General features: G+C 31.2%; 1 protein-coding gene across 2 annotated transcripts in view; it reads left to right on the top strand.

The window, feature by feature from the left end:
• The window catches only part of LOC106464170 (DNA polymerase lambda-like), a 69,036-nt gene that overhangs the window by 34,865 nt on the left and 6,506 nt on the right, over positions 1–27,665 (top strand). For both annotated transcript variants that reach the window (XM_013924291.2, XM_022391858.1), the window contains exons 5-7: positions 441–569; positions 15,688–15,856; positions 21,462–21,553. In XM_013924291.2, coding sequence (XP_013779745.2) covers positions 441–569; positions 15,688–15,856; positions 21,462–21,553 — 390 coding nt within the window. The remainder of the gene's footprint in view (positions 1–440; positions 570–15,687; positions 15,857–21,461; positions 21,554–27,665) is intronic.

Genomic DNA, 27,665 nt, shown 5'->3' with positions numbered 1-27,665 from the left:
ATAATGGATGCTTTAGATGTACTAAAGGCTCCTTTTCACATACTTGGCAAAGATTTTGACAGATATTTCCTCCTCACCTTTTTCATCGATAGTGGAATGGTTTAACAAAACTTTTTTTCAGTGAAAGCCAAAAAGTGGAAGCATACCCAAAGAGGTTTGCTCACTGAGATGACCAATATGACAACACTTCACATGTGACATATTACCAGCGAATGAATAAGTACAGTTGTATAAGACGCCTGGGCCCAGGTTAAGTTATCTGGCTGTCACACTTCTCCCCTGTGGGCAGTATGTTTCATAATGAGCTGGGTGGAAAACCTGTTAACATGAACAACATTCTGTAAAATATAACAGTTTAATTTGAAATAGTTACCATTATTACATGTATTAGAAGTTTCCAATGGCATAGAATTATTTTTTCTTTTTTTTTGTATTTCAAGGGATTTCGCACTTTAAAAGATTTGAAAACAAAAGCGAAGCTGTCTCGCCAGCAGCAGATAGGACTAAAATATTTTGATGAGATACAAGACAGAATGTCCCGTGAAGAAGCTGGTGAAATTTTCAATACTGTAGGTTTTATAAGTGGTTCAATTAAAGAATATTAGTACTTTCACAACAAATTTAGCATACTGTTTTTTGGAAATTTATCAAAAAGTTACAGTAATAAAAATTATCTATTAACTCTCTCAACACTGGCTCAGTTGATTTGACTGATCACGGGACCTCTTTGTACTCGTTTAAAGTCTCTGTAGTTTTGATATTACTAACTTTTAATATAGTATGTATATTTTCACAAAATTTGGCAGACTTTGAGAAACTTTGTAAGTCTTTCACATACAAAAAATCATATTTTTAGTGAAGTATTTTTAATAAACTAAAAAAAAGATTTGTCCAAGAATATATTGAGTTGTTGTTTTTTTACTAGTCCACATGCAAAGTGATTTTCATGTTCTGTTTAGGCAGAGTATTCATGAATGGACGGCAACTGCCTGTAGTAGAAACACAAGTGTAGAGGATGATGTTTCGAAAGTCTTCCACCTTCTAGGGCAATAAAAGAATAAACTTTAAATATAAATAGATGTATACTGTAACAAGTTTAAAGCTACATAGGATAAACGAATGTAGTTTCTTGTTACAATTTGAAGTCATTCTAAAAAGAGAGTAATTTAGATTTATTTCAAATTTTGTTTGGTGGTTACGAGGTCAGTCAAATTGAACAACCTTGTATAGAGTTAGGGTAGAGAAAATAACAGATTAAATATAGTTTTACTGAAAACAAACATTTGAAATGTATTTTGGCAGTTTTAAAGATTAAGCAAATGAAATTTGAGATTTTTGAGATGAAGAAAAATATTTTTAATCTTTCTATCATAGAATAGAAGGTTATTATTTAGTGTACCTGCCTTTTGCATAATTTATGGCAGAAACAAAGTTACACATCATGTTTAGAAGATCTGAAACTTGGGCCTGTTGGATTGTTCACACTCTTGGCAAATTACTTGGATAAGGATGTTTTAGATGTCAGTTATTTGTGATGTTTTTACAGGAAACAAACAGGGATGGACCACACATGCTATATAAGGTTCATATTTTATTATTTGCTGATTTATTTTCTTCACCAAAATGTGAATTTTTGTAAATAAAAGATGGCTTAAAGGGCTAATCTATCCTTTAATTCGCTACTCCCACTGCAAAAGACTAGTTTTACCACACTCACAGCTCGTCATTGCTGTTTGGAAGAGCAAACAAAGCAAATAAATATAGTAGGTGTTCTATAGTAACAGAATGTAAGCAGTTTTTTGCTGCTTTTTTAGATGTATAGTTCTTTACTCACTACAAAAATACTGTACATCATCTTTTCTTCATTGATATTCACATTTGTTAAAGAAAAGAAATTAATAAATAGAAAAATAACAAGTTAGTTTGCTGAATAATAATGGATAATTAATTGCAAAATTATTTCAGGTTATTAGTGGTGAATAAAGGACTATATAGTTAAACCAAACAAAGGTTCATATCTGATGATTTTCCTGCTCATGAGAGAGTAGTAATCCATTGACCTGTCATGGGCTGAAGAGCAGAAGCCCAATCTTGCATGAAAACTTTCTTGTCTGGTAAGCTTGTCAATGATGTAAAAGCCCATGCTCAAGAATTGTAATATTTCTGATGTGATACATACCTCCTCTCACACAATAGCTTCTCTCGATCTTCCGTAGCCCTATAATGCATTGAAAATAAATATTCCTGCATTATACCCCATAATTTCAAGCTGTTCATTTTGCATGCATAGAGCATGTGTAAATCCTCCACCAATAGGAGCATGACATACTCTTCTGGAGTAGCTGATTCCCTCTGTACGACTTTTTTGTGAACCTCACTTTCTCAACTGGCACAATTATGAGTTGTCGGACATGTTTCTCGCTTTCAGTTTTCAACTGTTTTTTCATGATATTTCGGACTTTCTTTGTTTTTATTTTTTTAAATAAACCTTGGTTTGTTTGGAGTTAGTTTCTTACATGGAGTCTGGGCCTTCTTCTCCACAATGGCCAGCACCTCTTCAGGCTGATTAGAATGTTCAAGATGATTTAGACAACCTTGTTCCTGCTTCTTTTTTTGCCATATGGCCATGTTCTGCACATTTGGAGGAGGTTTAACCAATTAATTACACAGGTTTGGCACATTTTGAATGTTTCTTCTGTTTCTTATCCTTCTCTTTTCTGTGAGATCCCTAACTTGGACTGTTTTGTGTTTCCCCTTCACCTGACATTGAGGCTCATGCATAGCAGTTTTTATCACAGTGGAATTTGGGGGCTAGTAAGTCTTGACTCCCTCGAGTTTCTAACCAACATGCTTTAGCATTTAATCGCTTTTCAGATCCTTATTCGATTCCCAACAATTAGGTATGTTGTTACTCCTCTAGGGTATGAATCTTGAGGCTTTTGTATCATTTTCACAGGCACAATTTTTGAAGATTTGTCTTACACTTACAAACATTTTGAGTTACCTCTCCTCTTTGTACCTTTTGTCCAAGGCCTTTCATCATTCTCCCAATGATTTTTTGGAAGACCCCAGATCTATTTTGTGATTAACTTTGATGAGGCTCTCTTCATTGGCCCTTTTCCTACTTAACTGGCTTCTTTGTTGTTGAGACTTGTTGGAGAGATAGATGCACTGCTTGTGTGGGTTTGTCTCCCCATCTTCCCTCAGGAACTTAAGAATGGCTCCATTTTTACATAACACCATTTTAGAGGGCTGTCCTGATACTTTGGAATCCCATGTTGACATGGCCAGGTTGCATACTTCTCTATAGACCCTTGCTAATCAGTTATCACAACCCTCCTCCTCCACAGCTCCTTATCCTATTCCTGTTTCCAGTTCTCTCACTTCCACATCTCATCCTTTACCTGCAGCTTGACATTCTCATCCTTATCCTCATTTTCCTGTGCCCATCAAGAACGTTGACAATGGTATAGGTGACTACCCAGTGGTTACATTGCTTTGTCAACATTTGAAAGACCTTCACTATTGATCTGTGGGTTCTGCAGGTTTTGTCAGAGGATCTCCCTCCTCAATTCCAGTCACCACCTTCTCTTTCCATGTCTCCAGTTCTTTACTCCCCTCCAGGGGATTCTGTCTCAAGCAGTCATCTGTTCAAGGCAGTGAGAGACATTCTTCTCAATGAAGCTATTGAAATGGTGTTTCCTGGTTAACTAGGTTTTTACTCTCAACATTTTCTTGTCCCTAAGAAAACTGGGGATTGGAGACCCATTATCGACCTCTTACATCTAAATCAGTTTCTGAATCCTCCTCGTTTCACCATGGAGTGGTTTCTGTCCTTTTGTTGGGTTTTCACTCCAGGTCTTTGGATGACCAAGTTTGACAGAGTGAATGCATACCTTCATGTTCCCATCTTTCCATCCTCACATCATTTTTTGGTTCATGCACAAGGGGGTTTTCCAGACCTATGTCTTATTTCCTCTATCTTTTGAAGGGGAAGTTGGTTATGCTGTATTCCAACATTTCTATATATACATCCCCAAGCAAGGGGTACCAAAATTCAGGTCCCTTTGTTTTCAGACTGGAGTTTCTATTCTGGGCTCATGAGCTCTGGTTACAGTTCTTGGTTTGCTGTATTCCCAGTGCTTTGACTCTTGTTGTGGATTGGTTTACACGTCCACACAAGGTCATTCCTAAGGAATGGTCTCTAAATCCTCAAGTTTTCTGATGATTATGCTCTTGCCTGGGAATGACACACAAAGATGTATTTTGCCACCCTTCAGAACAACAAACTACCATCTATGTGGTTTCCTGGTTCCTCATCCTCAGGCTTTAGGGGTATATGCCTTCAGTCAGGAATGAAGGGGCCTTCATATTTATGCCTTCCAGCCTATGTCTTTTCCCCAAAGTAATCTCCCTCATCCACACCACTCTGTGTCAAGTTCTCTTGGCAACTCCATTTTGGCTGGCTCAGCTTTGATTCCCTCTCCTGAGGCCTCTACAGTTATTATCACCTATGTCCCTCCCTCAGTCTCCTTCTCTCCTTTGTCAACATCATTTGGATGTCATCCATCCTACCATTCCCACCCTCCAGCTTTACACATGACTTTTGTCAGGGCCCTTGCAATAAGACAGGATCTGACACCACATGTTACTTCTTTCCCTCCCCTTTGGTCTGATTTTCTACATTGTCCATTTACCAACAACATTGAACTACTTTTTGTCATTGGTCTCTCTGGCATGGTTTCTGTCCTTCCAGTTTTTCGCCTGGTGATTCGATAAAGATATTTTCATTTTGACAGTTTCTGATTATAGAACAGCCTTGTGGAACACATCTTGCTTTACCAAATTTCTCTGGGTTGTATCCTCTCCCAGTGTTCTGGTCTTTTCGTGTTTTTTGAATGCCACTGTGTCTTTCCTGTACCTGATTGGGATCTTAGTGTCATCCTTTTTGCCCTTTTCCAACCTCCCTTTGAACCATTGGCTTCATGTTCCCTGTCTTATCTTTCCTCTTCAATTGAATAAATTGGGAGCATTCTACTTTTCAAAATAGGGTTTCATAGTCACCCATTGCACTTTCTCCATTGTGATGTTCCTCCAAACTCCCCAATGCCTATTACCTCTCCCTTCATTAAGTGGAGTTTGGGAGTCCTTACCATTTCCCAGTTCCTACCTGCTGGGGTGGTGGACCATAGAGGCTTCCTCATGAGTGTAGAACACACATCATTATATTACTTATTACTCCACTACATTGAGAAGAGGGCAAAGCTGGGAATTCTCCTTGCTTCTATCCCCTGGAGGTTTAATCCTATGTGTACTGATGTTAGTGAGAACTGGACCAGCCAATTCTGGATTCTCCCTGTAATAACAGATTCAGGTAGGTAACACCCTATTCCTATGGTTGATGCTGGTAGATGCCCCATTCTTGGTAATTCTGGTTGCAGAATGTTTCATTTTCCTGCTTCCACGGTTGAGCTCAGGAGACTTCTTCCACCTCGTAATACCACCTGCGGTGCGTATGATGTCCTGTTTTTATAGTTGAGTAGCCATTTCACATCCTCCTCATAATGTTTCTTCCCTGCTCTTACAGTTGAGTAAGAATTGTTATTTTCATGCTCTTAATACCATGTACAGGATTAATTCCTGTTCCTAATGTTGAGTTGAGGCTTAGACACAGCCCCGTAAGTCTGTGTTTGGTTTGTCATACTTCCTGTCTCCTAGAGTTGACTTGGAAGTTTGTCCAACGGATGGCATTTACTTACTTCCTCATCGTAATCTGATTGCTAGGTGTATAGCACTCTGTTTACTAACGGTCCACTTTCTCTGGCCACCATAAACTTTATATACTGGTTTTGATCTTACGTGGGGTCCTCCACTTCACAATACCGAGGAGAGGATGTGGAACCTAATAATATTTTGTTGAATTCCTCCATTTAAAAATTAAGTGAATTGGCCATTGGCTTTCCAGTCTGGGTTTGGAGTTACCTATTTGTGTCAGTTTTTTCTTTATACTATTTGTGACTCTTATCTTACTGAAGTTAGTTTGCTTCTGGTCATATTTGTGTGGTTGAGGATGGAGTGGGTCCCACGTTGATTATTTACACCTGATACATTGGTTTACAAGGTCTTTCCTTTAATAGCTCCAATCCTTTTTGCTGCCCATTTCACAACACTCCATGCCTTCAAGGGCAAAGAGCATACTTTTCCAGAAGTGGTGTGGTCCCCCACATGTATGCTTACATTCAATTACAGAGCACACCTGTTCAATTCTCTGTGGATTCTTTCTGCAGGGGGTCTCTTGTTTTATCTTACACCAGTTCTTCCACCTAGTCAACATGGTATTCTAGCTAATGTGTGAGTGAGGGTATGTATAATATCAGAAGGTATCATTTTCAGTGTGAGAGGTGATAAGTATATATCAGAAATTTATTTTCAGTGTAAGAAAATGATAACATTTCACAGTGATGACCATAGTTTTGCATATCACCAGTGCTGATTGTCCAGTAGGGCTGAGAAATTAACTTGATCTATAGGTATAATCTATTATCTCTGAATATCAATTACATCGATTAGTGTGACATTATTGCTCAGAATTATAATTAAAGAGATTAATTTTACAAAATAATCAACAACTCAAAATTAGTTTTTCCACTGATTGCTATTTTTAATTATTCCAACTAGCCAAGTAATCCAGATATTGCTTCTATGATTTCTCGTTATTAATTTTTTATTAATTAGTTTTTTCTGCATTGAGCGAGTATGGCTTAGTTATTTGAGGGTTCTGATTTCAATTCCGAATTACATCTAACATATTCATCCCTTTCAGTCACTAGTTTGTTATATTTGCTTGTTTGTTTTTGAGTTATGGCAAAACTACAAAGACTGTCTGCCATCATACCTAAAGGGAAGGAAACTGGCTGGCAGCACCAATTGTCAACTCTTGGGCTACTTTACTTTAAAGGGTGAATTTACTATTATTTTACATTATGTTTTTGCTATGTAATTATACAACTATATCCTTTAATGGTGAATAAGGTGGTGGTGTTCATTTATTTTCATCTAAAGCTACTCCAAGTCTATCTTTGCTAGCTGTCCTTAATTTTGAAGAGATAAACAAGAAGAAAGACAATTAGTCATTACTACCCACTGCCAACTTTTGGCCGACTTGAGTTTTAAAAGTGTAAGTTTACTGTTGAATAAGATGTAAAATTACTGTTTTTACGTTGTGTTACGTTATTACTTATAATTTACAAAAATTTATTCTTTATTTGTAATTAAACTATAATTTTTTTATACTATATATGTGTTATGTTTGTAATGCCACACCACTTACTTTCATGAATTTGTGATCTGGCACTGGCAAACCTTGAGCCCACAATTCTTTATCCTTTGGGCAAATACTTGCAAAGCAAGATTATTAATCCTCTTAGTCATGTCAGCCTCTTAAATGTAATAAATTAAAAGTGTAAATTTATGAATCAATCTTGAATAAACTGTAACAAAACGTACCATTAAAATTTGCAAGTATCAGTCATTTTATTATGTTAACAAAACAAAAAACACATTGTATTTTATATATATTATATAAAAATATTATAAAAACATACTCCGGGATCAATTATGTATAAATAGGCTTTGATTGCAATAAGACCTAGAGGGAAAAAATGTTTTTTTGCAGTAATTCAACACCTTGGAAAAAGGCCCCATCCCTAAAAGTGTTACATATTTTATTTTACAGAAATGTCCAAAGAATGTAACTGGATGTTAATTGATCATATGTATAAATATTAGTGACATTTTCACCCCTGTTATTAACATAAGCAAGTTCCATAAGGAAGCTATCTACAAAATGTATCGTTGATTGGAACCAGTCATCAGGTTTTGTATATGGGCTGGGATTCTTTTACAGTAGGTATCTATGACTTGTTGGCAATAACTTTGAACAATAAATGGATAGCACACAATCCATTGGTTTTAAAACAATATATTCAAAACAAGTAAAACGTATGTACAAAAAGTCCTTACACAATAGGATATTACAGTTGTATCTAAAACTAAATAATTATCTTTTCTTGTCAAAAGTCCACACAGGCTGATTCAATTACTTTAGAATTCAATTGACAAGACAAATTATTTTTCTCTACTATGTTTCTTACTGTACAATCAGCAACAGATTCACTTATGTTATCCTGTTGATTACCACAGTTGTATCCAGAACTTCAAATAATTGTCTCCTTTCTGTTAAAGTCCACAAAGACAGGTTCAATTACTTTAGAACACCCTTTAACAAGACAAATTATTATCCTTATCTCTGTTATGCTGTGAAACTCATTTTAAAATATTGCCTGTTTCAGCTAAACTACCAGTCGTGCAGTGTAACTTCACTTTCACTTACTTAACATTTTCTGACATAACTTTCTTGTGCTCACTTGGTCACCTATGTGTATAGATTGCCCAACTGAGACCTTGAACTTTCTGCATACTAAGAGACACTATGATGTAACAACACTCACTTAAGGCAATGATAAAAATACAGGAAGTTCAAGTAATGTGATGTCAAATTACAACAATTGAACTACATGTACAATGTACAACTCTTACCAAGTTACGTAACAAAATTTGTCATAACTATTGCCTTTAAAATAATTGCTTTTGCACACTCTTGTTATGAAAACTAAATAATTATTAAATATTTAAATCACTAAACAAACTAAATAATAACTCATACAAAACAATCTTGTATATCCAACACCAACATGAAATCATATTGGGTAAAAAGTCCACATCATAATAATATTAGATATATTTAAAGATAGTTGTGCTTTTATTATATCATTAGTTTTTGTTAATAAGCCTTGTGGATAATTAATTTATGTTACTGATGGAAACTGTAGTAGTATCTATTTTGTGAGTAACATTTTCTCACAGTATCTCAACTCCAAACAACTCTTAATTTTTTAAGATAATTTGATACATGCAGTGATCTATATATTACTAATAAGTGTAGTAGCACTAATAGCTAATTTTCTTTGGCAGCATGTGTCTCACTTGGTGCCATCACTAAGTAAGGAGCTTCCCAGAGAAGTAACTTAATGCACAAATGTTAATAGGCTTATCATACCTATACTTTCACATATCATGACCATAGACTGTTCTCTTGTTTCTTTCAATATTTTTGCAAATAGCCAGATACTTTCTTTGCAAGTACGGGTCAATTATTGATCTGTTCTGTGGAAAAGTTTAACTATGATGCTTTTAAAACACATAAGGTGTTATTCAGATTGTACACTGTCTGGAAATAACATGTTTATGGAAAGTTAGGAAAATTAGGGTTTTATTTTATTTTATGGATGGTATTAATGTATTAAAAGTATATAACTATTTATAATTCAAGAAGGTTATTTCCTTTCACGACAACTCAAAGGCTTAGAATTTCAACAATGCCTACATACTACTGCAACAGAAAAACGAACACTTCATTTATATTATTAATTTAGTTTAATTAGTTTGAAAATTATTATTCTATTAATTTATATCTTCGTAGTGTGTATTAAAAATGCAATATGGTATGTGTAAATGAATGATAATCCTGTAAAGAATTATTATGAAGAGGTTTTGTTATAGTGCAAATAAATCAACAGCGAGTACTATTTCTCTAGTGTATTTTAATTGAAAGTCTTATTCTGGCAAATGGGTATTAGAAACAAGGACTTAAGCCTGTACAACCCATAGGCCTTATAGGAAGTAAATATGTCATAAGAAAGAGAAAAAACAACACAGTGCATATTTACTAAAAGAACAAAATATGAAACTAAAAATACTTAATTTTTCATCTAACAGAATGTAAGAAAAATATTTGATAATAGTATGTTATATTGCACAGCAATAATGTTTAATTAAACAAATAAAAATCCTAACTGCCCTAATTTTCCCTGGTAGTTAACTAATCACAGAATTGTTTTTTGGCCTAATGTGCTATCACAAACAAATGATAAGGATAGAGATACATTGAATTGGCATTGGCTCACTTCATATTAGAATGTTGTGTAGAAAACAGTGACTAATTTTATAACCTTGATAATCTCATTCTCTTCTACCTCTAACAAGTGAAGTACGTCTGCTGTTAAGTTTATTTTCTCTTTGTACAGTAAAGATGCACCTAAAATGTGCATGTGATTGATTGCCAAAAAGTAGTTGTTTACATGATCTTCATTACTTTGATACATTTCTTCATATAGAATTGTAAACTCAATCCCAAGATCTAAGTGTATGTAAGTTATGTTAATCTTTACCTACTAGTAATCACATTAATCTGTTATATTTTTTATGGTTTGTAATCAGTGTCACGAAGTACAACATCGTTTAAACAACGTACTATTCTTATTAAGGTACTTAAATAGATGTTCAAACAACTTTTTATTTTAAGGTGATAAACTTTATTACCCTAAAAAATGTTTTTATAAATGTCACAAAGAAATATATTTATTTTCATCGATAAAGATTCTGTAGTTTAGTACAGTAGTTTTCTTGTGTAAATTTGTAAGGAGAAACTCATGGAATGCAATTAATCACATTTTTAGCTTGTTAAAGATTTTGTATTTATTTGGTATGTGACACATTTTCATGCACAACAGCTAGGATTAGAAACTTAATCTTAATTTATTATTCTTGAAGACAGTATTTCAACTTGTTATTTTTTATTTCTTTTGCAATCACTTTCACCAAAGGAATTTTATGTTAATTCTGTTTCAAGGGTTCTAATTTAAAATTGTTATTCTACCCATTCCAGAGAATAGCCTTACTTTTGATGAGAAACTGTGACCCCTTGATAATATATTATCTGTTTCTTGATTTGCAAGTGTTTCCCTTCTCTTTATATGCTTATATTTTGTACACCCTAGTATGATGTTGCATTAAGTGGTTTGATAATTTACTAATGAAGCACACATCTGTAAAGTAAGTTTAAATAGGATTTGGTAGACCAAGAATTTGATTTTGAAGTTGTAGTAGAGTCAATAAAGTTGTTTGTTCTATAGTTTATGGTTTAAGGGGAAAGTTTATAGTAAGTTTTTTTGACCAAAGTAAACAATGGGTAGATTTGAGAAGAAACAACAGAGCTGGGAATTTTTTTATGGTTTAAAAGTTCCTTTCATTCATAAAATGTTTGTGTATTTAGTTATATCTATTTGAAAACTACAGAAATTTTCTTTTATGAGAAGACATAACAAAGGAGTTAGGTTTAGTGAATATTGTAGACAACACCAAAATATTCTAATGACCAAAATCCTTTTTATTAAATACTATTTTGATATGTATCAGATTCAAGCAATGAACAGAAATAAAATAGCTAACTGGCTACTTGTTGGTAAGTCTACAGACATACACACTGAAATCCAAAGTTTGATTCCTTGTGATGGACATAACACATGGCCCAATGTGGTTTTGCTCTAAAACAAAAAAAATAAATAAATAGCTACTTAAGTATATCCAATTTAGTCATGATATTTTTAAATAAAACATTATTACAATTATCAGTGATAGCAAAATGTTTTCATTATCTGAATGTCAATTTATTTGATTTATATCAGATCACTGCATATTTAAAAATAAACAAACTGCATGGTTGTTTCGACATTAACTATTTGCAAGGACAGAAATGTTCACATTATCTTTATAAAAACTTGCACCAAAAATTTTCACGACATAATTTTTTTTCCCCATAAATGGTAACTGCCAGTGGAAACACTGAAGATATATAATGTAGTGTAGTTTGAAAATGTCTAAGAACAAAACTAGTTGAAAATAGATTAACTTTGTGAGGATAATTGATTAGCAAATTCCACTAATCACTTAGCTCTACTTACCAATTGCCCAAGTTGGCACTGTACACTATAATAAAAATGTTGCTGTAGTTTGTCGTGTCTTGCAGATGGTTCAACAAATGTTCCTGGGAGAATAGTCAACAAACCTAAGCATTCAATGTCTGAAAATTGATCAAGTCTTGGACTCTTAAAAAAAATCACAGTGAACTAAAGGCAGGATAGTGTAACAGTATCTGTGATACCCATTAACGTTGACATACAGTATTATTTGTAGTGAGGAGTGACATCCATCTAGTTACTCTGTCATTGTAGTCCATGGTATGAAGATAACTGCCTGTTGTAGAAACACAAGTGTAGAGGATGATGTTTTGAATAAAATTTAAGTATAAATAGATGTATATATACTGTAACAAGTTTAAAGCTACTTAGGATAAATGAATGTAGTTTCATGTTACAATTTGAAGTCATTCTAAAAAGAGAGTAATTTGAACTTTTTTCAATTTTTTTTGGTGGTTACATGGTCAGTCAAACTGACCAACCTTGTACAGAAAATAATAGATAAAATATAAAATTTTACTGAAAACAAACATTCGAAACGTATTTTAGAGGTTTTAGAGATTACACAAATGAGATGAAGAAAAGTATTTTTAGTCCTAATGTAAAAATTACTTTGCACATGGACTATTCAAAACAAATAGTGTTGAAATACTCAATATATTCACAGACAAATCTTTTTTTTTTCAATTTATTAAAACTACTTTACAAAAAAAATATGGTTTTTTGGATGTAAAAGACTTATTATGTTTACTGAAGGATTTTTAAATTTCATAAAGATATACACACTATATTCAAAGTTAGTAGTATCAAATCTATAAAGACTTTAAATGAATACAAAGAGTTCACGTGGTCAGTCAAATTGAATGACCCAGTATTGAAAACTGAAAAATCTGGTATTGCAAAATATGGAAACTGATATAAATTGATTACTTTACTCTTACAAATGTTTTGGGTTAAAAACTTTTATTGTTGAAATAAGTTTTTTTTATGTGTAAAGGCTTTGTAAGACTTCAAGTTTTCAGTTCTTCAAGTAACCTCTACTTCGCCCAAGAAAGCAATAAAAATAACTTCTCAGTCCTATCCATAAATACATAGTGATTTACTCTTTATATTAAAACTAAGTCTTACAATTTTTTCCTGTGTTAGTCAATCTACCTGTATAGTTTTTGCTTTACTAGTTAGTAAAATTGATTCAGTAGAAACAGGTTTCTAGTAGTAATGATAAATTACAACTATTGATAAACTGAGAAATGTTAAGTGTCAAATCATGAGAGAGACAGGTTTATAAATACTGTTCAAGATAGTTTCTTCAACCTGTTGGTAATAAAACGTACTAGGAACAATACCATTTCTATATTGGAAGTTAACAATAAATGTGAAATGATAGGGTGGAGATTGGGAACATTTGGGTGCAAGTGATCATTTCTCAATTATGTTTAATGTTTTGTTGCATATGGAGATGAGGAAAAATGAGATTTTGGTTCCAAATTTCAAAGAAGTGAATTTTGAAAGGATGGGACAAGAATTAGTCTGTGATACAATCAAATGTGGAAAAAATCTAAAAATAAATTCTCTAATATTCAAGAAAAATATTATAGAAAAAAATATGTGGCTGCAAGTAAAAAACCAATTTGGCACACATATGGTATAAGGGATAAAAATTATATAAAAATCATCATAAATTTAAAAAGGTTAAATTGAGTGCAATGATGGGAGATGTAGAGGATTATAGAAGGTCAAAAGAGTTAATCAAACAGGAAATAATAAAAAACTATGAAAATAGATTTGTCAAAAATGTAAAAATTTATAGTTAGTGTTTCTTTAAGTACATTCATGGTAAGCAAAATGTTAGGATAGAAGTAGGACCTTTGAGGGATGATACGGGAAGGTCTGTGTCTGATTATTATGGGATAACTGGGATATTAAATTACTTTTTTCCTTAGTTTTACTAATGAAGACTTAAGCAACAATCCTCAACCTGAACCATTGTTAGATTGCAACAAGGTTGAGCAAGGTGATTACATTAATTCTCAGCTTCTTAAGAAAAAATTGAGGAGTTTAAAGAATGATAAAGCTCTTGGGCCAGATAGTGTTTACCAAAAGGTTATGAGGGAGGTTTAGGATTGGATGTGTGAACCCACTTATTACTACTTTGGAATTTGACTAATGTTACTCCATTTTCAAGGGAGATGATAAAAATTGTCCCAGTAATTATAAGCCTATTAGTCTAATGTCAGTGGTGTGAAAAGTTTTTGAAAGTCTGATAAAAGATGCTTTGCAAAATCATTTAATAAGGTTTAAAATTTGTCAGATAGTCAACATGGTTTCTTTAAAGCAAAATCTTATTTTACTTATCTCTTGACGTCTTTTGAAGAAGCTACTTCTTATGTAGATGAAGCTACAGGTGTGTATTTTAAAGATGCATTTGACAAGGTGCCTTATAGAAGGCTTGTTGAAAAGTTAACTCTGTAGATGTGGGGGATAGATTAGTTCATTGAATACACAACTGGTTGAGTGGAAGAAAGCAGAAGGCTGTTACAGAGTTCAGTCAAATTGGATTAATGTCACAAGTGGGGTATCTCTGGGCTCAGAGTTAGGATCTTTGCTCTTTTTGATTTATATCAGTGATATAGATGAAGTAATGGTCAATAAATTATATAAATTTGCTGATGATATTAAATTTTTGGGTATTGCTTGCTGTGAGGAGGATTCTGCTGCTTTACAAAAGGATTTTGATTATTTGGTGAGGTGGATGAATGTATGGCAGATGGCTTTTAATTATAGTAAATGCAAAGTAATATATCTGTGATATCACAATTTTAATTATGTGTATAATTTTTGGGGGGATTAAACTTAACAGTGTTACGAAAGAAAAAGATTCTGTTGTTCTGGTTGATCAGTCTCTTAAGCCATCCATGCAATGCGCTGTTGCTAGTAACAAGACAAAAAGGCATTTAGGTTGTATCTGTGGATATATTGAATACAAGTCTAAAGAAGTTATAATTTCATTGTATATGTCAGTGGTTAGGCCACATTTGTAGTACTGTGTTCAGTCTTGGGCTCCTTACCTTCAAAAGGACATTGAAATATTTGAAAGGGTTCAGAGGAGGGCTACTAAGATGATACTTGAGATGGAAAGGTTGTCATATGTCATTTTCATTTCAGACTTTATTATAGTGGATAGGACAGTCTAGATAGACCAACAGTTCCCTTATTATCCTGAAGGTATATGTATATATGAAGGCTAAATAGCACTTTGATTACCATAGTGTATAAAACCTGTAAATTCTGATGAAAAGTGATTTCTCAAAATTTTGCAAAAATCTATAATGTTTGTTTTTTTATTGTGTTAATAATATTAAACTCTATCTTATGTATAACATACTGGAATAATTTTTTTATTATTGTTATTAAGTGGTGCTTCACTAAAACATAAACTGTAACTGACAGCACACTTTAATTGGTTTAAGAAATATATTTGTACTTTCAGTTACAGTTTGTGTTTGGGTGGAACACTCATGAAAGTGAAATGTTGAATGTCCAATTTACTAAAAAACTATTTAGTCTTAAAAGGTCATTTTTACTAGAATTAAAAGCTATTTTGGTAGTTCTATTAAGGGTAGCTATCAAGTTTTTATTGTTCTATTGTATTTGTAAGTACATTTATACAGAAGTTTTATATCTTTTAAGTAAATCTGTTAAGTTTATTGTTGATATATTGTTTTATTTGTAGTAGAAAAAAGACAAATATACAGTTTTAATGTTTAGTAGTAAGTACAGTTATTCACTTGTTCTCTATTTTGGAATTTAGGTTCAAGAATCAGCCTGGTTAGTACAACCAGAATTGGAGTGTATAGCATGTGGCTCGTATAGAAGGGGAAAAAGTAACTGTGGTGACCTTGATGTTCTTATTACACATCCAGATGGAAAGTCCCATGTTGGAGTTTTACCCAAAATTGTTGCACTACTTCACTCAACAGGTTTTTTGGCTTAGAATAAAAAAATATAAAACATTTTAAATATCAGACCATGAAAATATATCTCAAATAGAAACTTTAAGACTGTTTTAAAATTTAATATAAATTAATAACATTTATTATCTTAATTACTCATTGTAATATATGTGTGGCTTTTAAATATACTTTTTCCAAGTTACGAAAGTTTGACATTTTTACTTTCTTTTAACCCTATCACCACGGGTATCCTTTATTGTACATGACACAAGATTTTAGTGTCCTACATTCAAAATTTTATTATACTATTTTTTGTTTATGTAATACCAATTAGAATAGCATAACTTCTTAGCTTATAATCCATATTTTAATAGTATATAAGTTTTCAGTTCTTAATTCTACAAGGCAATATTAAGAATAAACCAGAATTTTCCTTAATGTGACACACATGACACATTTTCTCTAAGCGTGTCATCATCCCTATTTTATCTACCACCCCTCAAAAAAGTACAAAATTAAACGTAAATTACTCTCTATAAAATCGTCATTGCTCAGACAAACCATAATTTTTATAGTCTTCAATTCTGTTTGGTTACAGAGCTATCGATTAGAAAATCAGACCCCTCTTGCCACACCTACTTGTCACATCCTCTCTTTCAGAATTCATTAATAATTCTCTTTATTATATTTATTAATGCTCAGTAATGAAAAAAAAAGATGTTTTAATATTTTATTACTTGTCTAAAACTTGAAACTGCTAAACTTTGGAGGAGAATACCCTTTCTTTATGGTGGTTCCAAATTTGTATGTTAGTGGTATACAGGGAGATATATACTGCCCATAGAAGTGGAAAAATTTATCACTAGGAGATATTACTTTTTCAGTGGTAATACTAGATATGGAAAAATCAAGTTATGTGTTTGATGTTATACTTTAAAAAACCTTTCATATTAATTAATAAAGCATGTTTTTTTATTGAAACAATGGTGAACGATAAGTCAGAATTGTCATGATCAAACTTTTGTTTATTATTTTCTCTTTATACTATAATATTGTAAATTAATTATTATTAAGCTGTAGTTATCATTTATAATTAATAGTATGAAAAAAATGAGAGAAAATTATAAGTCTAATATGATTCTTTACCTCTATTATTGTGTTTAACTAACACTTAATCACTGTTTCACCAAGAAATGGAGATCTTCCACAAACACCCAAGTATAAAACCTTCAGTCACTCGTAACTGTGCAATTTTATAAATCTGATTATGAGAATTATAAAGAAGTATTATGTTCCCAAAATTTCTAAGCCAGTCACAACAGTTCTATAGTTTCTATTTTATTTGACTCTTTCATTATTTTGATGCTCATAATTTCTCTTGTTACTTTCATGGAAGTTTATTACCTTGTTTTTAAGCTGTAATTGCTCTTCCTGAGTGTTAGTCTGTTTGTCACTATATTTCATGGATTTGTACCCTCTTTTTAATCTGTTCTTATGAAGTTACTTTTGTTTGAAACCTTTTGTGCAAATGTAATTTGTTTGCTCTTTTCTTTGTAGACAATGCCATTAATTGCTAAAAGCTTTTTGACTTTATTTGCCTTATCATCATCAACAAGGTGTAGCTTTTGTTTCATGTTACTGAAGTATTGTACCCATAAAGTGATGAATCTCATTGTTATATGTATATTTTTGGCATGTGATATTTGTCAACATGGTTGACCATTCCTCTCTCTATTCTTTTCTTTTGTCTCTCATATGTTATTTAATTGCTGTTTTTTTCTATTATTATTATTATTTTGTTCTTATGTACTAACATTAACCTTCTGTATCAGTGCAACCTACTTTACACATGAGGACAAATACTACCAACAGCAAGAATGCCTAGCTGTGGACTCACCATTGTCACCAGTACTCAATAACTTCTACATGGAATATTTTGAGTTTAACACAATTAAAACAGCCACACTGTGCCCCAAAATTTGGTTGACATATGTTTATGATACATTCATAATATGGCCACACACTACAGATAAGATTCAAGAATTCATAAACCACCTGAACAGACAACATTCTGTAATATGATTGATAATAGAAATAAAAATGGATAAAAAACTCTCTTTGATGTGATGATTATTAAGACACATAACTCATATACCCACAAATATACTTAAATAATTCAGTTATATATCATATCACCCCAACAATGTTATGACCCGTGAAATAGAATGCCTAGCTTTCAAAATGAACAATACTTGTACTGAAAAAGCTAAGAATAAACACGTGTCATTAAAACCCTCCTTAACAGTGGATACCCAGAAAGCTTAATAAAAAAGAAAATGAGTAATGTAAACTTTAATAGTAAAAACGAGGAGGAAAATTACAGACATACAGCCACATTCCCTTATATCAGAGACCTCTCTGAAAACAGACAGAGGATATGTAAGCAATATTAACTCTCTCAACACAGGCTTGGTCAATTTCACCGACCATGTGACCTCTTTGTACTTGTTTAAAGTCTTTATAGAATTAATACTTCTAACTTTTAATATATTGTTTATATCTTCACAAAATTTGGCAGTCCTGTGGGTTAATATCATAAGTCTTTCACATACAAAAAAACACATTTTTTAATGAAGTATATTTAATGAAATAAAGATTGGTCCAAGAATATATTGAGTATTTGTTTTGAATAGTCCATGTGCAAAGTAATTCTAATATTAAAATTAAAAATACTTTTCCTCATTTTAAAAATGTCAAACTTCATTTGTGTATCCCTTAAACCTCCTTAATGCATTTCAAACGTTTTTTAGGTTTGTTAAGATTAGATTATGTAAAATAAATAATAATAATATTATAATAAAAATGTTTCATGAGGCACACACTAAAGCAGCTTGTAGTAGCTTGTTGGTAATGTAATTTGTTAGTGTAACATGAACTGCACATTCTCTGAGTGATTTACAACTTATAATGGTGCAGATAGTAGTTAGACACCATTCAAAGGGTAATAAAACAGTAAAAGTTAATTATAAATAGTTGTATACTGTTATAAACATAGGATTAATGAATGTAGTTACATGTTACAATTTGAAGTCATTCTAGAAAAAAAAAGTTAGTTTAGATTTATTTCTTTTTTGTTTAAGAGGTTGGTCAAATTGACCGATCCCATTTTGAGATAGTGTGGAGAAACTAACAGATAAAGTATAAAGTTTTACTGAGAAAAAAACGTTTGAAATTCCTTTAGGAGGTTTCAGGGATTACACAAAGGAAATATGAGATTTTTGAGATGAGGAAAAGTATTTTTAATTTTAATATAAAAATTACTTTGCTCACAGACTATTCAAAACAAGTAGTCAATATATTCATGGATAAATCTGTATTTTATTTTATAAAAAATACTTCACTAACAAATATTATTCTTTTTTTGTTAAAGACTTTTAATATTAGCTGATAGACTGCTAAAGTTTGTGAAGATATACACACTATACTGAAAGCTAGAAGTATTAAGTCTATAAAAACTTTAAACAACTACAAAGAGGTCACATGGTCAGTCAAATTGACTGAGCCCATATTGAGAGAGTTAAACCTTAAATAACACTGAAATCTAACTTATAAATTTGATACAAAATTTGTTGACATACTTTGACAATAAAGTTATTTAATTAAGTTTTGAATGTACCTGTGAAAGATCATGACATGAGTACCTTGACCTTGCAGTGCATCAGTTAGTGATCTGGCACCAAAAAGCTATATATAGCTAAAAAAATCCACTATCTGTTGGTAATGCTCAAACTGCTTCAGTGGTTAAAGTGCCCAAACCTCTAGCAGAAGTCTTGTGTTCAAATACTAGTACAGTTAGGATTTTTTATAATTTATTTTAAATAAGTGATTACATTTAGAGCAAGCTCTTTCAATATTTTGAAAAACATGACTACCATGATATTTTAAATTGACATTTGTTAACACTGGATTTCTAATACTGGATGTCAAAGTGGCTTGGTGGTTAAAGCGCTCGACTCTCATATGAGAGTCTTGCATTTAAATCCAAATCGAGGTGGATTTTATATGATTTTTATGTGATCATATTTACAGCAAGCTCTTTCAATAGCATTATAAGTTAAATCAGGGGTTTGAAATGTTAGTTAACATTTGAATTAAAAGTTGGCATGTTTACAGCATCAAACCACCTCAGCTTTTCATTTAAATTGAATACTTCTAACACCACATATGAAATAAATTCAAAACTAAAATTCTGAATATAAATAAAAATAGTTCACAAACAGTGCAAAAAAAAATAAAATGTCCTTTATCAAGAAAAAGAAAAGGTAGATCAATAGCACAACAAAATCAAGAAAACTTATCAAAAATGGAGATAACTGAAGCAGAAGGAAAACAATTGATACAATCAAATAAATCTCCTGAAGAAACAAAGCAAAGAAGACAAATAGATGCTAAAAGACATGCACATGGGTTCTAGCCCCTTATGTCTTCCCTGTGTGGCTGAACATCAGCTAGTATTTCCTAAGCATCTTACTTACATACTACCAAAAAAGGAATAAGTATCAGGGATAGATATAATGAAATAAAATTACATTAACTCAAGGGAAAGTTATCAGGAATATTACAGTCCATCACGTAAGGTTGCATTTCCTCATGAATTTTTTAATTATTAACTCCATGCAGTATGTTCACTCTCATTGGTCATAACTCAAGGAATACAAATTAACCATGCATTCCCGAGTGGGAAAGCTAACTAAAAAGATGAAATTCCTCAAGTAAAGTTAAATTCCTTGGGAATGTAATATTTTGATCCCTGTATATGCATGTTTATATAAAGAAAAGCCAGCCACATAATACCAAAAAACATTTCTTAAACATACTGACACAAAATCTATTCCATAAAACATGTCAACTTTGTAATGCCTTCCTCCAAGAAAATAGCTACTTTGTAACAAAAAATTATAAACAAATTACCTTATTAGTATGAAACAGCATTACTTATTGAAATTAAACAAGTTTTTCTAAAATACTTTAACTACCAACCAACTTCTAAATACCATAAAACATTTCATAAGCAAGTGAGCTATATAATATACAAAAAAGGTTTGCATGGACAAATTGGCTAAATGATAGCAACATACAATATTCTAGTTAAAAGTTGTATTGGAGGTAAGGAATCATATTGTAAGTAAACATTTTAGTAGCAGTAGTAGAATGTATGTACAACAGATGGTTTCTTAAACTGTATATATCCCTTCTACCGCTGATGAACTTTGGGACAAAGTAACCATTTATAACGTGGTAACAGTTCCATGTGGATTTCAGTAGAATATAATATTACATAACTGCTGGTGAGAGAGATTAACTGTAAGGTATTACTGATGCTCTATCACAGGTAATATATACTTGATTATAGGTGGTAGAAGATAGGAGCCTCTGTGGAAGAGCAAAAAAGTCAAATTTTTCTTTTTAAAACTAGAAGAATCAATATGTTATATTAGAAGTAGTATCTATTTGAAATACATTAAATAAATAAAATGTTAATTATAATACAATATTTTTAAAATATAAAAAAGTTTTTAAAACAGCGAATAAATGTATAACTTGAGTAACCTGTATTTTTCTCTTACTTCAGGATTTCTAACTGATGACCTTGTTAGTTGTGTAGAAACAGGAAATCAAAAGAAATATATGGGAATATGTAAGCTATCTGGAGTGAACAAAAAGGTATGTATTTGAAATTTATCAGTATAGAAGAAAATGAATTCTTAATTCATTGTTCATATTTTTAATAGGTTATAAAAATACTATAGCACTATACTTTTTATTAAGATCTATTTAAAAAGATGCTAACTACATGTATAGTTTTAATATTTTTGCAGTTTAATGGATATTCTTTACTGCTCATGACACAAGGTTTTAGCATCTTACATTTAAAATTTTATTAAACTACTAATAATATTTTATTATTTATGTTATACCAATTAGAATAGTGTGAAATATTTTAATAGTATATAAGTTTAAGTTCTTAATTCTACAAGGCAATATTTAAAAAAATCCTGAATTTCCCTGAGTGTGACATACATGACACATTTTCTTTTGGCATCTTCTCTCCTCTATTTTATCCATTACCCTTTGGAAGAGTATGAAATTAAATGTAAATTACTCACTATCATCATTGCTCCGACAAACCATATTGTTTTGTAGTCTTTAATTTTGTTTGGTTACAGAGCTATCAAATAGAAAATCAGACCACACCCACCTGTCACATCCTCTTTTTCAGGATTTGTTGATAGTTCTCTCTTACATTTAATCATATATTACCTATAACCAATAGAAAATCAAGGTTTTCATCTATCAAATGATGTTTTGTACAATGTTATGTTTTGAACAGTTAGATGTAAATTTCAATCAGAGTACCAACATCATTCCCGTGAGAAAGTTAACAATTAAGGTGATGAATTTGTAACGACTCATGTCGCATAGTTAGAAAGCCAGAAAATTTTTGGAAGGTAAGGGGATTTGTCTACTTTTTGCATATTATTAGTCAATATTCTTTGGTGCATTATTTAATTAAATAAAAATTATTAAGTGCATTACTATCATTAGTATAAAAAAATTAGGGTTAACTCTCTTTGAAAACTGACAGTAAGAAAAATAAAGATTGGTTAAGTATTTTATTTCCAGTTTTTCATGTTTATTCTTTATGTATAATTATAAAAGTAACTAAAATGTAAAAATAGGGATCTTTCAAGGTTTGTTAAGATTAGATTAGGTAAAATAAATAATAATAATATTACTATAAAAATATTTCATGAGGCACACACTCATGCAGCTTATAGTAGCTTGTGGGTAGGGTAATTTGTTAGCGTAACATGAGCTGCAGGTTCCCTGAGTGATTTACAACTTATAATAGAACAGATAGCAGTTAGACACAGTTCAAAGGGCAATAAAACGATAAAACTTAATTATAAGTAGCTGTATACTGTTACAAACTTAGAGCTACTTAGTATAAACGAGCGTAGTTTCATGTTACAATTTGAAGTCATTCTAGAAAGAAAAAAGGTAATTTAGATTTATTTCCATTTTCTTTTTGGTGGTTACGAGGTCGGTCCAAATGACCAATTTGGTATGAGGTATGGTAGAGAAAATAACACCTAAACTATAAAGTTTTACTGAAAAAAAACGTTTAAATGCATTTAGGAGGTTTTAGGGATTACACAAAGGAAATTTGAGATTTTTGAAATGAAGAAAAATATTTTTAATTTTAACATGAAAATTAATTTGCACACAGACTATTCAAAACAAATATTCAATATATTCATAGATAAATTTTGATTTTATTTTATTAAAAATAGTTCATTAAAAAATGATTTTTTGTATGTTAATAGACTTGTAATATTAACTGAAAGACTGCCAAATTTTGTGAAGATATACACACTAAATTGAAAGTTAGAAGTATTAAGTGTATAAAGACTTTAAATGAGTACAGAGAGGTCACTTGGTCAGTCAAATTGACCAACCCCATGTTGAGAGAGTAAACAGGATAATTTTTAGACCAAATATTTGGGATAAAAATCCCACTAGATTGCAAATCTTTTTTTTTTTGACATTCCTTTTAAATATTCTATTACAATCTTTAAGTCAAATGCATAAAAAAATAGCACATTAACTCTTTGAGTACAGGCTCAGTCCCTGGGACCAACCTCATAACCATTTTGTACTTGTTATAGTTTACATGCTGTAACTTTTAAATTAGTGTATGTTTATGACATTTTTCTTATTAAGTCTTAAGGTTTGTTAAGCAATGTTTTTCTGATGCCTGTTTTTCTTTTTGCATGTTGCCTATCCAACATGCAAAGTAATTTTCATTTTAAGATAAAAAATACTTTTGTGCATCAAAAACTTTCAAATTTCACATGCAAAATCTTTATAATGTCCTGATAGATATCAAATGTTTCTTAAGAAAAAAAGCTATATATTATTTTCAGCAACAAGTATCTGTATAGATTTGTTCAATTTGACCATTCTCGTAACCATTGTTAAAAACTTTAGGAAATAAATATAAATTATGCTTTTTTCCTTCTAGAATGACTACAAATGATAACATGAAAACACAAATGTTTACCCTAAATAGCTTAAATCTCATAACGTTATATATTTATTATTTTTATTATATTGACCTTTCATCCATGCTCAGCTAACATTACAGAAGTTACAATGACATGGCACCGTGCACTCATATTACCGTTGCCAATAATATAAAACTGTGACCTGTCTTGGCTTTGTTTTAGTGGACTAGTATTTTGTAAAATATAGTCACATTTCAATTATTATACATTATATATCTATATAGGTTATTACTATTTACATATAACTTCTTAAACTTATTTTCCTTAAAACACAGAACAGTAAATAAAGAAGTAAAGCAAACAATTATCTCTTCTAGTTACAGCTTTTGAACTTGTTTGCTGCTTAGGTTGCTAAACTTTTAAAATTTTGCACGTGAAGGATGTGAAAGAAAATAATTTTTTAAGGTTTTATATATATATACATTTGAAGTATCCAAAAATTATAAATTATTATATTGATACCATAGAATTCCACTATAATTTATCAAGTTTAATAACTAAGTTGTATTTGGGTCTAAAAAAATATTAAATTTCGAGCAGACTAAAGACTCAACTTAATACCTTGAAGTTTTGTATCAAAAGAACGAGATGACATCATGATAAAATAGCTGAGAAATCCACTGGGGGACATTTTGAGTTTTCAATTGGTTATTCATATGTCATAGACAGAATTAAGTGTATGTAAGAGAGAATTTCCAAAAATGGAAAAAGTTTAGTGGGGGGGGGGTCACTGTTTGAATCGGTACATGAGGGATATCTCAACAAATTGAAAACATAGGAGGTTCTTATTTTATATTCTAGCTTGTCAATATCAGTAATTTGAGTTGCTAATTCGTACAAAACTATAGACTTTGTATTTTGACATCAGAAACATCTAATTTGAACCAGTGCTATATTCAGCAAACCACGTGACTCAAAAGAGTTGATGTTTAGGTGTTTGTTTTTATATATTACTTTTAAATTAAGAAATTAAATAATGTATAACACTAAAATTTTAATTATAATCTACAGTTTGATACCAAACTTATTGACATAAATTCATAAAATAGTAGTTAAATAAAGTTTTGAATGAGAGTCAACAAACACGATGAAATGGCCTTTGACCCGTGATCCGTGTAGAAAGGGTTAAGTGTACCTATCATCTGCCACATCACCTTCCTGTCTAGGAGACCTTCATTCAGTACAAGAAATCATCAACTGAGCTGGACATTATGGCAGACAAATTCCATCTCAAACACTTTTTTGAAAGACTAAGGAAAAAGTTAATGATATGGGATTAGACAGTACAATTTGGCAAAGCAACAAAACCAATAGGACTAATATTCATGATGGTAAAGTTTGGGGACAAAGAATGGGTAGTAAAAGAAAATTTATTACAAATGTACTATGTTTTGACAAGCTTTTGTTATCATCAGGTATGAGTAATTTACATAGACACAGGTATAAAGTATGAAATATAGAGATCACATGACTGAAAATTGCTTAGTAAAGGTAGCTTGATATGCCAAGGGGTAGGTTTAGAGTAGGGTTGTTTTGTTCAAAATTACAGTATTTTGAACAGATATATTATGTTTTTTTTTAGTTTCAGTTGTGGTAAACGTGGGAGTTTTTTATTGTGTTCAGTGTTTCTGGTTTCTAATTTTCTTTCAGTTTCTCTAATGTAGAATTCTGGACAGTTATTGTACATTATTTTAAAAATGATTTGGTATTGTGTGATTCTACATAATTTTTATTTAGTAATGATTTTATTTTAGGGCCGAGTTTGAGTGAATTGGAAATCGACAGAAATTTTATGTTTAATGGCAATATTTTTTCAAGTGTGAATTATTTTTGAATTGATTTCATGGTGAATGGAAACTGCAGTGTAATATTGTGTTGTTGTTTGGTTTATTAGTATCACTTTTGTTTTTCAGTTGAGTTTTGAGGTTTTTGTTCTGGTGATTGTGTAAAAATTTTTGACAGTAATTAGTGGAAATTTGTTGGATGAATGATGGAATGCTTTACAAGATAAATTTTTTCATCCATGTAGTCAGTTGAGCACTCTTGAGTTGTGTTTATAAGATTTCTTAGTATATTGATTTTTGTTTGGATTCATGGGCCAAAATTTCAGGGGATGTGTCAGATCTAATAATGTCAAAGTTAAGAAAAGATAATTGCTTCTTATTTTCATGTTCAATGATGAATTTAGTGTTAAGGTAAATGGAGTTCAAAGAAACTGTTTTGGTATAAGTGAAACCAGCAAAAGTACCACTGACATCTGTTCCAGTATAGGGGAGGATAAAACATGGCTTTTATATGATTTTGCAATCACCATGTAACCATGAAGGTACACACAGTACAACTCTCAAAGTACTTAATGTAGCTTTATTAAATTTGGCAAGCTTTCAATAAACATTACAAGTCTTTTGTAATCAAAATCTCAGAATTTTTAATAAAGTATTTTTACTAAAATATTATTTATATATATATGGAGTCAGAGTGCTGACCGCTCTGAGTGCAAAGTGATTTTCATATTTAGGTTAGAAATATTTTCTTCATCTGAAAACTTTCAAATTTCATTTGCATAATCTCTAAAACCTCCTGAATAAATATTACATGTTTCAAACAAACTTTATTTTTATCTGTTATTTTTCTCTACCAAAACAATATATGAGATTGGTAGATTTGACCAATCTCATAACCACCATATAAAATTAGGAAATAAATCTATATTACAACTTTTTCTTTCTAGAATGACTGCATATTGTAACAGGAAATCACAATTGTTTATCCTACACAACTTAAAGCTCCTAACATTATAAATCTTTATACATCATTTTGTTTTATTGACTTGAATGGTGGCTAACACACAAATTGTAAATCAGTCGGCCAATGTGCAGCTCATGTTACTGTATCGAACTACATAATGAACAAGCTACTTGCAAGCATACCTCGGGAAGAATTTTTAATATTAATATTTTTATTTCATTATCTGACATAAATTTCTAATTTTCACATTTTATTAACTTTTATAATAATAATAATAAACAAGAAAAATGAGAAATATGGTACTTACCTAGGTCATTCTTTCTTTTGTCGATGAAACTTAAGCCTACTTTTTATACTAATGGTACTATTACACTAAATAATTTTTTACTTAATTAAATATTGCATCTAATAACACAGAATAATAACACTTAAAAAACAAACAATGTCCTATAGCTAGAAATAAATGGTTTGTGTTTAAGTGAATGCTCCTGAAGAACCTATAAAGCAAAATATTGAGTGTCTAATTAACTAACAACAATGTTTTACTGTTGTAAGATTGTTTATTTCTAGTATTATTATTATATGTCTTCAATACACCGATATTCACTACAGAAATTAAATAATGTCGTATAGCTCTCTTAATTGTTCTGGTTTTTAACTATGTAATAAGAGTCTTTAAAAATTCAGCTAAGCTCATCGATGTAATTTCTGTGAGAACAAATTTGAAATTGAACAATGTAATAGACAATGCTCTGTACAGAAAATAAAGTAATATGATGTGTCGTTTGATAGATTAAAATTTTGCCTTTCTATTGGTTATAAATAATATTGACTACTGTGACGCCACGTTTCTAGAACTATCCTGTACCTTGGCGAATGCTCTAGTATTTACTAGATATAGGGTAGTCTGGTATATAAAAGAGGGTGACAACGTGACAGAATATGGTAATGTGTGTGTG

The sequence above is a fragment of the Limulus polyphemus genome, unplaced genomic scaffold, assembly GCF_000517525.1.
Source record: "Limulus polyphemus unplaced genomic scaffold, Limulus_polyphemus-2.1.2 Scaffold1577, whole genome shotgun sequence".
NCBI lineage: Eukaryota > Metazoa > Arthropoda > Merostomata > Xiphosura > Limulidae > Limulus > Limulus polyphemus.
The sequence above is the reverse complement of the archived record's forward strand: the minus strand, read 5'-3'. Positions and strand labels throughout refer to the sequence as shown.